Source organism: Onychomys torridus, chromosome 3, assembly GCF_903995425.1.
Source record: "Onychomys torridus chromosome 3, mOncTor1.1, whole genome shotgun sequence".
Taxonomy (NCBI): domain Eukaryota; kingdom Metazoa; phylum Chordata; class Mammalia; order Rodentia; family Cricetidae; genus Onychomys; species Onychomys torridus.
Genome location: NC_050445.1, coordinates 128,633,092 through 128,647,571, shown reverse-complemented (window position 1 = coordinate 128,647,571; position 14,480 = coordinate 128,633,092). Strand labels below are relative to the sequence as shown.

Genomic DNA, 14,480 nt, shown 5'->3' with positions numbered 1-14,480 from the left:
ATGTCTGGCTGTCTCCTCTGTAAAGCAGAAACCTGAAAGACCATCTTGCTCTGTTTTGGCAAGGTTCAGTGGTAATATTTCCATGGATCCTAGATGTCCACTTGATATAACATTTTGTCAAGTAGTATAGGCAAGAACAGTTTTTTGCCCAAATGGCTAACTTTTGCCATAAGGAAATCAAACTCCATATGGAGTGTATTCAATGCTCATCTTCCTCTTTGAAGTAAATCAGTGCTGCCCTGAGCAGATGTGTCTCATTGTACAGAAAGTCTAAGTTTTTAAAACATTTTAAATGCCAAATTCTGTAGGTCTTTGGATTGATTGACAATTGCCCACCTAATTGAAATACATCTATGTATACCTAGAAAACTTAACTAAAATTACTACAAGTTTAATTTTCCAAGATGACTATTAATCCATATTTCTTAACTATATATTGCAATTATGAGCTGTACAAATATAATACCTCAAACAAGAGTAGAAAAATACATACACAGTATAACAAATTAACTTTAAATTTGTAATAAACTAAAATCAATAGCAATTTAAAACATTCAAAGAAGTTGTTGCTCATTAAAAGCAGACTACATACTCTATCCTTTTATCCTATAATATCTATGTCCTCTTTCCTTCTTTAGAAGAAGATTCCATCTTAATCTAACACCTTTAAATAAAAATAAACATTTATAAACAATATTTGGGGAATTTGTACAAAGTTTTTCATATCACTTCCTGCTAATCAGGGGCACTGGCAATCTTATGTAGATCATGAGAAAATTCGAGATAATGTTCAAGTCCTGGAAGACTGGCTATAACTTAGGTTGATAAATACCATCTGTTGAAGTTCAGGAGGTCTTGCCTGATCAAATCTGATCCATGTTAACCTGGAAAAAATCCATAGCCTATTGCTTCCTGTGGAAAAATAAGCAGAGCCTGTTTTCCACAGCAACATAACCTTAAATCTAATTTAAAAAAACAAGATACCTTTAAAATATGCATATTGATTTACTTAGCCATCTTTACTATCAAAACTCTTTCTGAAGTTAAAAATCCCCAAGAAAACATAATCCAGATTCTCTTTTGTAATATCCATCTTTAGATGGCTTATTATATTTTTATGTATTATTTTATTTTTAAGACTTTTATTTTTATGACTATCTATATCATTTCTCTTCTATCTCTCAAGCCTATGTACCATTTTACACACAATGTAAACAGTTTACAGTTTTATTCCATCTGAATTTGTCTTTTGTGTATTGAAAATCCTCTGATTATTGCAAGCTGCACCATAAGGATGAAGCTGCAGCCCTGGCTGATGACTGAACCCACCTGAGCCTCCCAACATGTTAGAGGTACTCAGAAGTGACACACTTACCCTGCCAACTCTGGGGTCCATGCTGCCACCAGGAAGTGTGCAGCTGGTACATAAACTTTTTTTTTTTTTTATTTTTGTCTGTAATAGCAATAGCTAAATCTACGACACAGTCTGATGTGTAGTTTGGAGACACCTTGGTGTATCATGGCAGGGACCTGCCATGCTGTGCTCAAGCCCACATGCCACAAACCCACCATGGCTAGTGGACATATCACTATACTGGGCCTGCCATGAGTAACTTGAACTAGGAAGGTGCTCTTAGCTATGTTTATAATCTCTTCTTAAGTTCTCTCAGGGTTTAGGTGGAAACTCTTGCCACCACATCTGGACCCCATTTGTAGTCAGAAGATTTTCTGGGTCTGGACGTACCATAGCTGCTATGATACAAGTAAACACACAGAGGCTTATATAACTCAATAACTGTATAGCCAATGGCAAGCCTCTTGTTCGATAGCTTGTATATCTTAAATTAAACCATTTTAATTAATACATATTTTGCCTTGTGTTTTGTAGCATACTGGTCTGCTGGTATGTTGGTGCTTGGGAGGCAGGCTGGCAGCACCTCAACCCACCCTTTTTTCTTCCTCTTTCTCTCTCTCCTTTCCCACCTGCCTCTAAGCTGCCTTGCAATAACCAAAGCAGCTGATTTATTAACCAATGGGAACAACATATATTCACAGCATACAGAAAGATATCCCCCAGCATCATTTTATTCTTTTTTCCTTTAATAAAATTAGCTTTTTCCCCATAAAACATATCTGAATTATTTTTCCCCCTCTTCTGCTCCTCCCAGCCCTTCCCCCAACTTCCCTCCCAACTGGTTCCACCCCCTTTCAGTCTCTTATTAGAAAAGGAACATGCTTCTTTCTATTATAATATAATATAGTATAATATAATATAATATAATATAATATAATATAATATAATATAATACAATATAACATATCAAGATAAAAACCAATTTAAACTCCAGAATTGGACAAGAGATAGAAAATGCTGCTATAAGGCTAGCTTTCAGGAGCTCAGGAACTGTAGAGAAGATTTAAAATCAGGATTGATCACAATTCTGACTTTTTATTGGAGAGAATAAGATTAATTCTCTGGGACCAGAGCAAAAGGGAAACACACACACACACACACACACACACACACACACACACACACACACAAACACATACATCTTCAACATGTCAAGGTCTCTTTTATTTTTTTCTCTTACCTCTGTCCCATTGTTTCCCTTGTATCTCTTTCCTTATGTAACTTTTTTTTTAGATGTAAGGCTTTATTTGACTTACATGTTGGTTCATCATTGATAGAAGTCAAGCCAGGAACTCAAGCTGGGCAGGAATTTGGAAGCATGAACACAAGAAGATGCAATGAAGGAATGCTGCTTACTGGCTTGCTCACCATGGCTTGCTCTGTCTGCTTTTTTTAATAACCCAAGACCTCCACCCACAATAGTTTGAATACTCCCACATCAATCACTAAGCAAAAAAATGTGCCCACAGACTTTTCTGTGGACCAGTATACTTTTTTAGACCCAGTCTTCTTCCTCTGCTGCTGTGATGTAATCAGAGTGTAGTGACATACTCCCTTCCTCATTCCATCTTAAAAATGTTTCATATAACTTATTTTTACTTGTTGCTCTCATTGTTGTTTTGGTTCAGTCCTGAAAGTTCATGATTCACTTGCCATCACAAACACTAAAGAGCACCTGTTTTTTCTCTGCAGATTTAGATGCCAGTGATGAGGGAGTGGCAGGACTCTACTGTCCTCCGAATATTTGTCCTTTACTTTAACTGAGCAGAGTTGAATCATTTTCATGTTAATAGGGTACCTGCTCTCCTATATTCATAGACTATGTCTTATCTCAAAGACATATTGAGCAAACATATAGGACAAATCAAAATACAATAAATTTTTTCTATGTCTTTTTCCAATTCATACATTTCACTAAGACAAAAACATTTTAGTCTTGATAACTGCTGGGCTCTCAAGCCTTAGTAAGGCAAGTCTATGTAAATTATAGCTGCTCAATCAATGTCTATTTGTATGCTGCATGAATAATTTACCTACAATAAACCAGGAATTTAATTATATTTTGTCATTTGACCAATGAAGTAGTAGTGTGAGACCTTTAGGCACAAAGTAGATGCTAATATCAAGATAAGTTTTGTTGTGTGAAGTGCAAAATCAGACAATGGTACTCTAATTTGCTCATTACTTGTGTGCTACAATTGGTTGTTTAGAAATATTTTATCCTGGTGTCCATGCCTTCACAAGAAGTGATAAGAATAGATGGTCTCCACATTGCAGATCATGAGTGTCAAAGATTATTGGAAAACTACCACTGAGATGCATGCAATGATGTTCCCTAGATTTCCTGTGATGATGATAATAAACACTAGCTTCCAATTTGGGATGATATAAACAGTCCAATATAATGAGATAACTAGTCCATCTAAATGAGTTTCTGAGAAGTCATTTCCAGAGTAATGGAAGAGTTGCCTTCCTCCCATTCATAGACTTGGCACAGTTTTCATGCTAAGCTCCTCTTTTGCATAGGTTCAGATCCATAAGAAAATTAAAGCAAACCTATGCTTATGTCACCACCTAATGTCAAAGCAGCAGAAGTGCCTACAGGGGACATAACAGACCCAAGGGAAGTCATATATTCATGTTGACTCATTCCCAGTCACATCAGGGGTGCTGCTGACCTTGTAACCTGCTATCACATTGGGAAAACTCTGGGGAAAAATGCCTTTATCTAGTACATTCTGGAATGCATAACAATTCAGTGTTGGCCTGGCACATGATGGGGTTTGAGGTATGACCTTAATTAGTCTTATTAAGTATAATCCCAGAGTAGATATTTGAGTAAAAGCTGAAAGATCAGAGGAACAGAGCAACTGCCACAAACTTCTTACCTCTATGAATCCTCAGACTGAATGGGGCTGAGATCCTGTCTCTACCTGTCTTATATTTCTGTCTCTAACTCCTTAGTGCTGGGATTAAAGGCATGCACCATCATCACCTGTCTCCGTTTCTCTTCTAGACTGGTTCAATTCTGTGTAGCCCAGGGTGGCCTGGTAGTCCTGATCTTCTTCTTCCTCCCAATTGCTGGGATTAAAGGTGTGTGCCATCACTGCATAGTCGCTTTGCTTAACTAGAGGCAAGCTGTACCTCTCATCTCCAGGAAAGCTTTATTTGTCAGAACAAAAACAAAACATCATATAGCAAGTGTTACTCTATGATATGGATACAATCTCACTACCACATCCCTGAAACCAAGATGGAGATAGTGTATTCCAGTATTTTAGGGATGTGGCTTGAGATCTGTTTTAACAAAAAAACCTGGTTTCTCCTGAAACTAGTTTAGCAGTAGATGATGATTCTGTCCCCAATGTAAAAGATCATCATAGCTTGAAACTTTACTATAACCCTGAGTTAGTTAAGAATTCAGTAAAAATGAAAAAGCCAATAAAAGTACAGAATTTATTAATTATTAAGACATAGAGGTATATTCACAGGATGATTTTCAAAGGAAATGTGTGTGTATTAATTATCAGTTTCCTCAAATACAGATCTCTGAAGGACATGGGTAGTAGGAAGAAAAGCCCTAAGATTTCTCTGGCACCTTCTATGAGAAGGAAACTCAGGGAATCATTTTTCCTGTTCTTCTCAGAGATAAAGAACATCAGGAAGCACAGAACTGAGATTGAGGCCCTGTGTTGTGTTTAGAGCTCTAAGCTATAACCCACATCCTGTCTCCTCCCTGGAGGAGCTGATATTAGCAACAGACTTCAATTTTTTAAAAATAGATTAAAAATTCAAATAAGGTTTCTTTGGAACACAAAAACTTACAAAGTCAAGAAGTTATGTAAGGTTCAGGAACCATCACAGAGAAGTGGAAACACTGTATGATCCAAATGTGAGGCAGAAACAGAACAAAACAGAGTCTATGGACATCTCAGGACCCCTTCTCTGATGAACTCACAGAAGCTGTGGCTGTCTGGATAGGACCTGCACATGATTAAGCCAATCAACCCTGAAGCATGGAGGAGGAGGAGATCATCATCCTGCACCACTAGCTGATGAGCTATTACTGATAGTTGATGACTTTTAAGGGTGAGAGGGACTCTTGGGACATTCTCTAAGAGTGTTGTCTCTGATGACTTGAAAATGCTCCCTCCAGTGGATGGTCCCACATCCATGAATATATTGTTTACCCACATTGAACTTAGTGTGCAATGTATATTTACATGTGGAGATGAAGTAGGAGAGTGGTAAGGAGTGAGTAGTAGATTTGAAAGGAGTTAGAAGAAGAGTAGGGGTATGAGAATAATTGGAAGCATAAATGAAATTCTCACTTATAAAAATATTCCATTTTGAAGAATTCTGTAGTTGAACAACAGTGCACAGCACAGTATTCATTTAAGGAACATCTCATAGGAGTATATCTACATAGTTTGATAATCATGAAATTTAAAGAACAGATTAAATATATTCCAAACTATAATTTTATGGCTAGTCAAGAGTTAACGAATCACTAGCAGATGATTAATATAAAGTGAACCATAATTAACAATTTTTGTGTTAATTTTGACAATTGTGTGGGAAGTTGGTTCTTAACTCTCTGGAAACACTTCACTGAGAATAAAGTGAAGGAATAAAGAAAAAACAGAATATTCAATTATGTATGTATTCTGAACTGAAAATGTAGTGAAGAGAGGGCAGAGGCAAGAAAGCTTGCCAGGACTCTTCACTTCAATTTTCTGCCTAAATCTCAAGGTTGTCTGCATCTGTAAAACACTTTGAAGAAGGTAGAGGAACCACCAGAAGCAGCTGAAAGAGCCAAGCCTCACACTTCTGCTTCTCTGTTGGTTTTTGCTAAGGTCTGTATCACTGTGAGAGGCCAGTTGTTGCTTTGTTGACAGTAATAAGTTGCAACATCTTCAGGCTCTACATTGTTGATGCTGAGGGTAAAATCTGTCCCTGAGCCACTGCCACTGAACCTGGAGGGGATCCCAGAGATGGACTCGGAAGCATACTTGATGAGAATCCTTGGAGCCTCATTTGGTTTTTGCTGATACCAGTGTAAGTTATTGCTAACACCCTGGCTGGCCTTGCAGGTCATGGTGACTCTTTCTCCTGGAGTCACAGACAGGGTGGCTGGAGACTGAGTCAGCACAACGTCACCTCTGGAGGCTGAAAACATAGGAGATGTATTAATCAAAACACACATTGCATATAAAAGTCAATTCTAAATTACTTTTTAAAAAAATCATTTTATTGTATCAATTTCTTTAAACAGGAAGACAAGTTCCATGTGAGGCTGTGATTTGTAATTTGTAAGAAAATTCTGTATGTAATTAATATCTCCACTTTCTGCCATGTCTAAAATCTCATACCTGAAACCCAGAAGAACAGAAGCCCAAGGAGCTGAGATATGGACACCATCTTTCAGCTTTTCTTGTGTTTATGTGTGTCATGACACAGCCCAGAGAAAGACCTTTTATAATATTCTACAAGGCAAGAACATACAAAGAAGAAGCACTTATGCAAATCATACTGACTTCATATATGTCCCAATAAAGAACTGTTCAGGACAGCAAGCTCTTGTGCCTTTGGGGAGTCTTTCTCTCCCTTCTGGTTACCTGATGAGATGTTGAGATTGAAAGAGACTTGTACATGTATCTCACATAAATGGATGCAAAATTAGCACAGTCTAAGAAAGTGTCTGTGATACTCTCAGTAGTTTGAAATTAAAAGTATCTCTTAACCATACTCTTAATTCAATTCACGTTATGTTGTTTTACTTAATATTTCTTCCAATATGAGCTGAATCCCATTTCACTGTCTGAACAGTCCATGAAGCATCACAACATATGATACTAAAGAGATGTCACATTAATGAGACATCATGGACCAGAAAATAGAAAGTCTGGATGTCATAGGAAGATGTATTTCTTCAGAGAGTAGAAAGAAAAAGTTATTAAATTTCATAATCAAAGATATGAATATCAAAATAATTGTTTAGCACTGTCCAGATAAACTCTCAATATTGCTCTTTGTGTGTTTTACCCCCAAGAGTGATACAGGGTTATGAGGAAACATTTATGGAATATTCATACAAATAGCTTACCTAGTACATGATTTTTCATGCTACATAAAAGGCAACAATTCTTTTGTAGTTTTAATCAGAGGAGAAAATTTCACCAGGTCCATTTGAAGAAAGAAGTACTCCTTTCACTTGAGCTATTTAAGCAAGCCATAGCATTTTTTTTAATGTACAAACAATGTCTAAGCTTTTTGAAAGTCCTCAATATCCACAATATCTACAAAATAGACTATCAAGATTCTAGAGGGATGAAAGTGGGAGGAAACGGGAGCCCTGATTCCCGTTTTTTTGTGGGGGTGCAATAACTGTAGAAAGCAATGTGCAATTTCCTCAGACAGCTACAAATACCACATGACCTAGCTATGCTTTCCCTGTGGGTGTGCCTAAAGGACTTTATAGCCTATGACAGATATAAATGCACATCCACACTTTTTGCTGGTTGTGGAGGCCCAAATACCCAGAGTCAGAGAATCTCACCTTGCTTTACCCAGCAACACTACAGAATGAGATGATTTACACTTGGGAATGCTTACCAGGTGTTTGGAAGTGTCTACACTTGAATGTATGGTGTGATTTGATCTTGAAAGTGAAGATCATTTCCACCTCCCATTGGAATGTTATAAAAAGCTTTTTAAAATAACCTTTGAGGCTATTGGGTATTAATCCAGACTCTCCCGAAACTATCCTGTGTTTCTGTCTTTCCTCTTCTTGACCAGGTCTTTCTATCTAATATTTTCTAACCTCTCTATCCTCCTCCTAAGAACCCTAGAATAGGTGGAAAATGTGGGAGCAAGACTCTTTCAGATCCCCACAGCTGGTGTGTGCACAATAGCTAGGAAATGAACTTAGATGTTCACAACAAGATGAATGGATAAAAAAAAAGTTATACATTAGTGCAATGGAATTTATCTGGTATAAAAAAACATGAAATTATGAATTTTTTGAGAAAATGAATGGAAATGGAAAAATTATAATGACTGAATCAGTCCAGTCCCAGAATGATAAGTAACATATTACTCACTCATTCGTAAATCATATCATCAAATTTTTTCATTTTTATGTTTAATTTTAACCACACTTATATGTGAGGAGCTATAAATGGATCCCCAGATAGGATGGGACTTTTCAAGGGGACATATTATAACATGTGTATTAGTAAATTAAAATAGAGGGATGCTTTGAGAAGAAATATTTGTCTGTGGTTGGTGTGAGAGACTGAAAAAGAGGAGGGTTAAATACATTAAGATTACTTTACTATCCCAAAAAGAAAAATCAATCAGACTAATAAATCATGCTTGATAAGCATATTTAGGACAATGAGTCATTCATTATAATAGAATATCTCTAGACTAGCATTATGCAGGCATTCAATATAAGGAACAGAAGTGTGTAATCACCACACTTTCCATTAACTATAAGGACACAAGTTTGTAATGTGAAACAACTTTAATAAAATATCAAGTCAGGGTTTAAGCTGATACCAAAAAAACATCAAAATACAATCTTACATGGGTAAACTAAAGTATCATAGACAATGCCTCAGTTCATTTCATTTCCCCTTTTTCTCTTATTGAAAATAGATTTTTTTCCAACATAAAATATCAAGATTTTGGTTCCCCCTCATCTACTCTCCCAGGCCCTTCCCCACCTGCCTCCCATCTGCACCCACCCCGTTTCAGGCTCTAATCAGAAAAGAAACAGGCTTCTTTATAAAATAATATAATATATTAAGATAAAAATGATTAACATACCAGAAATTGATAAAACAGATAGAAAATGTTTGCTGTGTGCTATCTTTCACCACCTCAGGAACTGAAGAGAAGGTGGGAGCCAGGATTGATCACACAACTGACTTTTTACTCTAAGGGAGTAAAACTTAATTCTCTGCAGCCAGAGAAATAGAGAAAAGCACACACCCACACACATCTTCAACATGTCAAGGTCTCTCGTATTTTTTCTTTACCTCTTTCCTATTCTTTCCCCTCTGCCTCTTTACTCATGTCTTCCTTCTGACACATCTCTTCTTCCTACCTCTTGCCCCTACAGCAAAATCTTTCAGGTACCATAAAAATTACAATGAGTTTACATTATATTTTTCAAGTGAATGTTCACATTGAATATAAGTAAAAACAGCATATTTCTCAATACTCTAATACATTGCTAAACATTTTACATATTACAGGTATTAAACAAATTATTTCCTAGCACACACATAAATTCCTGTCTAAGCAACTTGTTATAGACTAACAAAGTGTAAGAAAATAAGATGTTTTTCTCAAAAATTCTTTAACCTGCATGATGTATTTTTGCTGTTAAAAAGAAAGGATCAATCAGTTTACTATTTGTCTCAAAAGTCTCATAAAAATAGTAAAAGAGTCACAAATCTAAACTTTTTTGGAGAGGCATGTCTTTATTTCGCTTACATGTCAATTCATCATTGACAGAAGTCAAGGCAGGAACTCTAGCAGGGCAGGGACTTGGAAGCATGAACTGAATTGAGAGGCCATGAAGGAATGCTGTTTACTGGCTTGTACTCCATGGCTTGCTCTGTCTGCTTTTTTGAACAACCCAAGAGTGGAAGCCAGAGATGGCTCCACCCACAATAGTCTGAATTCTCCCACATCAATCACTAAGAAAATGTGCCCACAGACGTTGCTGTAGGCCAGTATACATTTTTAGACTCAAGTCTTCTCCCTCTGCTGCTGTGATATATTCAGAGCATAGTGAAATTTTCCCTTCCTACATTCCATCTCAAAAAATGATTTCTTTGTTTTGTTTTTCAGTTGTTGTTATATTTTTTTTTCTGGTTCATTCCTGAAACATCATGATTCTCCTGCCATCACACATTTTAAATAGCATCTGCTTTATCTCTGCAGCTTTTAGATGACAATGATGGTTGAGTAGCACCAATGTACTGTCCTCTATTTTGTACTTTACTTTAACTGAGCAAAGTTGGACCATTTTCATGTTCATAGGGTACCTGCTCTCCTATATTCATAGAATATGTCTTCTCTCAAAGACATGGTAAGCTTATAATATATGTCTAATTAAAAATACAATAATTTTTATATCTACTTCCATTCCACACATTTTAGTAAGAGAGAATTATTTTAATCTTAATAACTGCTGGGTCCTCAAGTCTTAGTAAGGTGGGTCTATATAAATTCTAACTGCTCAAAAAGTGTCTATTCATAGGCTGCATGAATAATTTACCAATAATAAACCAGGAACTTAATTATATTTTGTCATTTAACCAATAAAGTAGTAGTGTGAGACCTTTAGGCACAAAGTGGATTCTAATATTATTGAGATAAGTTTATTTGTGTGAAGGGCAAAATCAGACCGTGGCACCTGAGTTTGCTCACTGCTTGATTAATACAAGCGGTAGTTTAGAAATATTGGTGTCCATGCCTTCCCAAGAAGTGATAGAAGTGGGTGGTCTCCATATTCCAGATCATGAGTGTAAAGGGTTTTGGAAAACTGCCACTGAGATGTGTGCAAACTTGTTCCCTAGGTTTCCTGTGATGATGCAATAATAAACACTGGCCTCCAAACTGAGATGATACAAACAGTCCAAACAATGAGGTAACTAACTAGTCCATCTAAATGAGTTTCTGAGAAGTCACTCACAGAGTTGCTTTCCTCCCATTCACAGACTTGGCTCAATTTTCATGCTAAGCTCCTCTTTTGCATAGTTTTAGCGCCACAAGAAAATTAAAGTAAACCTGTGCTTATGTCACCACCTAATGGCCAAGCAGCAGAAGTGCCTGCAGGGGACATAACAGACCCAAGGGAAGTCATACATTCATGTGGACTGAGTCATAGTCACATCAGGGCTGCTGCTGACCTTGTATCCTGCTATCACTCTGGAAAGAATGGCCTGATCTGGTACAATCTGGCACGCAGAACAATTCAGTGGTGTCCTGGCACATGATGGAGTTTAACATATGATCTTAATTAGTCTTATTAAATAAAATCTCAGAGTCAGATATTAGGTGAAAGCGGAAAGATCAGATAAGCAGACCAACAGCCACTGGACTGCTTACCTCTATGAATCCTCAGACTGATGGGGCTGAGATCCTGTCTCCACCTGCCTTACAGTCATATCTCTGCCTCCTTAGTGCTGAGATCATGATGGGAAAACGTACAGAGATGGCCAGTCAAATTAGTGTGGACCCATCACTGTGGGCCAATAGCTGTGGAGCCCCCATGGAACTGGACTAGGCTCTCTGAATACTCAAGACTTCAAGTTTAGCTTGAACTCTTTAAGGGGCCCACAGGTAGGGGGACCGGGAGCTGTCCCTGGTGCATGAGTGGGCTTTTTAGAGCCCATTGCCTAAGGTGTGACACCTTGTGCAGTCTTGGTGCCAGGAGAGAGGCTTGGACCTGCCTCAACTGAATGTACCAGGCTATCCTCACTCTCCATGGGAGACCTTGACTTACAGGAGGTGGGAATGGGGGGTGGGTTGTAGGGGAAGGCTGGGGGGTGGGAAAAGGAAGGAGGGGGTATCTCTGTCTGGAATGTAAAATGAACAGAAAATTTCTGAATAATGAGATTTTTAAAAAAAAATATGTCTTACAGAAATAACATGATTCTCTAAATGCCAAAAGTACTTTCTTTTTTTTTATGTTAAAAAATATGCTGCCCTCATTCCTGGATGTATAGATTCCTCTCATGCATCAATCATTTGGTGTCTTACTCTGTAGTACTTTGAGATGAATGCTCTGACTGAGTGCTGGGAGACTCACTTTCCTCAGCTTTAATCATTATTCTGTGTAGCTAGAGAGTTTCTCTTTGGGTCCCGCCAAGCCCCCACAGTCCCACAGCCCACTTATAAACACACAGATGCTTATATTATTTAAACTGTTTGGCCTAATGGCTAAGGCTTCTAGCTAGCTGCTCTTATATCTTAAATTAACCCATGTCTATTAATCTATAAGTTGCCACCTGGCTCGTGGTTTACCAGTATCTTAACACCTTCTCATGGTGGTGGCTGGCAGCGTTTCTCTCCCTCAGTCTTCCACTTCTCTGGTCTCTCCTCTCTCTTTGTCCTGCCTATTCTTCCTGTCTGGCTACTGGCCAATCAGTGTTTTATTTATAAATCAATCATCCACAGCAATTCTATCTATAGCCAAGAAGATTTCCTTGGAATTGGATCCTGGGCCGGTATAAGCACAGACAATGGTTTACTCAGGCCACATCCAGTTAATTTTCTACACAAGACCCGACCAAGACCTGACATTGTAAATTGTCATTTGTGTTGTGAGACCAGGGATGAAAGGTTTATAGGTATGAAAGCAGACCAGCTATCCTAGTAGTGTATAACAAGTACATGATATCATCAAGCCTTTGTAAAGTTTTCAAATAGAGGCCATTGCTCAACATAATGGGAATTTTTGTCTCTGCACAATGTCTTAAACCACTTGTTTCAATTATAGCTCACATGTATTTCATAGTCTCGTAGGACAGAAAATTTACACATGCCCCACACACAATTATACAGAACATTTTAAAGTTGCTCTTAGAAACAAGTATAAGAAAAATAGAGAAGATTGAATTATTTCTAGGTCTTTCTAAAAATTCTCTCTCTCTCTCTCTCTCTCTCTCTCTCTCTCTCTCTCTCTCTCTCTCACACACACACACACACACACACACACACACACACACACACACTTATGCTGTAGCTCATCCTCCAACAAAATATATAGCTCTATGAAATACTTGGTGGCCTTATTCTCTGGTAGGTGCCTAAAGAAAACATTGTTTCTGTGGTATAGGTATAGTGTCTACAATAACTGTGTCAACAGAGTAAGATGAACCACAGAGAAAGCAAAGGATTATTAACAAGAAAGCTGATTGTGCTAGATAATTTTATATCAACTTGACACTAGCTAAAGTCATGTGAGAGGATGGAATCTCAATTAAGAAAATGTCTCTCCATAAGGTCCAGCTGTAGGCAAGCCTTTGGGGCATTTTCTTACTTAGTGATGAATGGGGGAGGGCTCAGACCATTTGGGGTGATGCCATCTTTTGGCTGGTGTTCCTGGGGTCTATGAGAAAGCAGGTTGAGCAAGTTATGAAGAGCAAATGAATATGCAGCACCCTAACATGGCCTCTGGATTAGCTCCTGCCTCTAGGGCCATGCCCTATTTCAGTTCCTGTCCTGATTTCCGTCCATGATGGACTATAGTGGGATAGTGTAAGCCAAATAAATCCTTTCCTCCCCAACTTGCTTTTGGTCATGGTATTTCATCATAGCAAGGGTAAAACTAACTAGGTTAATCATCTAATAAAAGAAAATGCTGTATCGTCTATTCATGGAGCACAGAGAGACATTAGGAAAACAAATTAAGGTACCCTTCATATTGCAGAGAAAGCACACAGCTGCAGCTTCTTCTCAGAAAAATGGTAGAGGTCTTGTAGACCTGCAGTTGAGACACAGGCGTGATCAAAGTATGAATCTTCTTGACCCCAGCACTAAGGCAGTGGAGGTACAGCATCTCCATTCTAAGAAGGTAAGGATTCTCTCAAAGAGGAGCAGGTTGTTAGATAACACCATTTGTTTGGGGGGAAAAAACCACATACTGATAGTTTTTACACCAAGAGACACTAAAAAATACTTCTGAGTTGATACAAAGAGTTTTTGCCTGACAAAAACAAACCAAAATAAAAAGCCAAATTTGTACAATATTATGGATAACCACATCTGCCATGTAGAAATTATCTAACTCTTAAAATCAAATGAAAAATTATTATTATTATTATTATTATTATTATTATTATTATAGTACTGAGGTCTGGGAAAGTATAGATTTTGGCCCTTTATCAGATATTGTTTCAAACACTTCAAAGGAGGTTTCAAAACCTACATTGTCACATGCTAAAGAAAACACTAAATACCATAGCTTTTTGTATAAGGTAAGACTTAAGTTATGGTAGAAGTGAAGAAATAACTTCCAGTTTATGACATTAGTTAAATTTTG

At 37.6% G+C, this 14,480-nt stretch overlaps 1 gene segment (V, D, J or C); it reads right to left on the bottom strand.

Moving 5' to 3' along the window:
* Positions 1-6,236: 6,236 nt before the first annotated feature.
* On the bottom strand, positions 6,237-6,847 carry LOC118580156. The segment is given in 2 exon segments: positions 6,237-6,583; positions 6,787-6,847. Coding segments are annotated over 2 exon segments (396 nt in total).
* Positions 6,848-14,480: the final 7,633 nt, after the last annotated feature.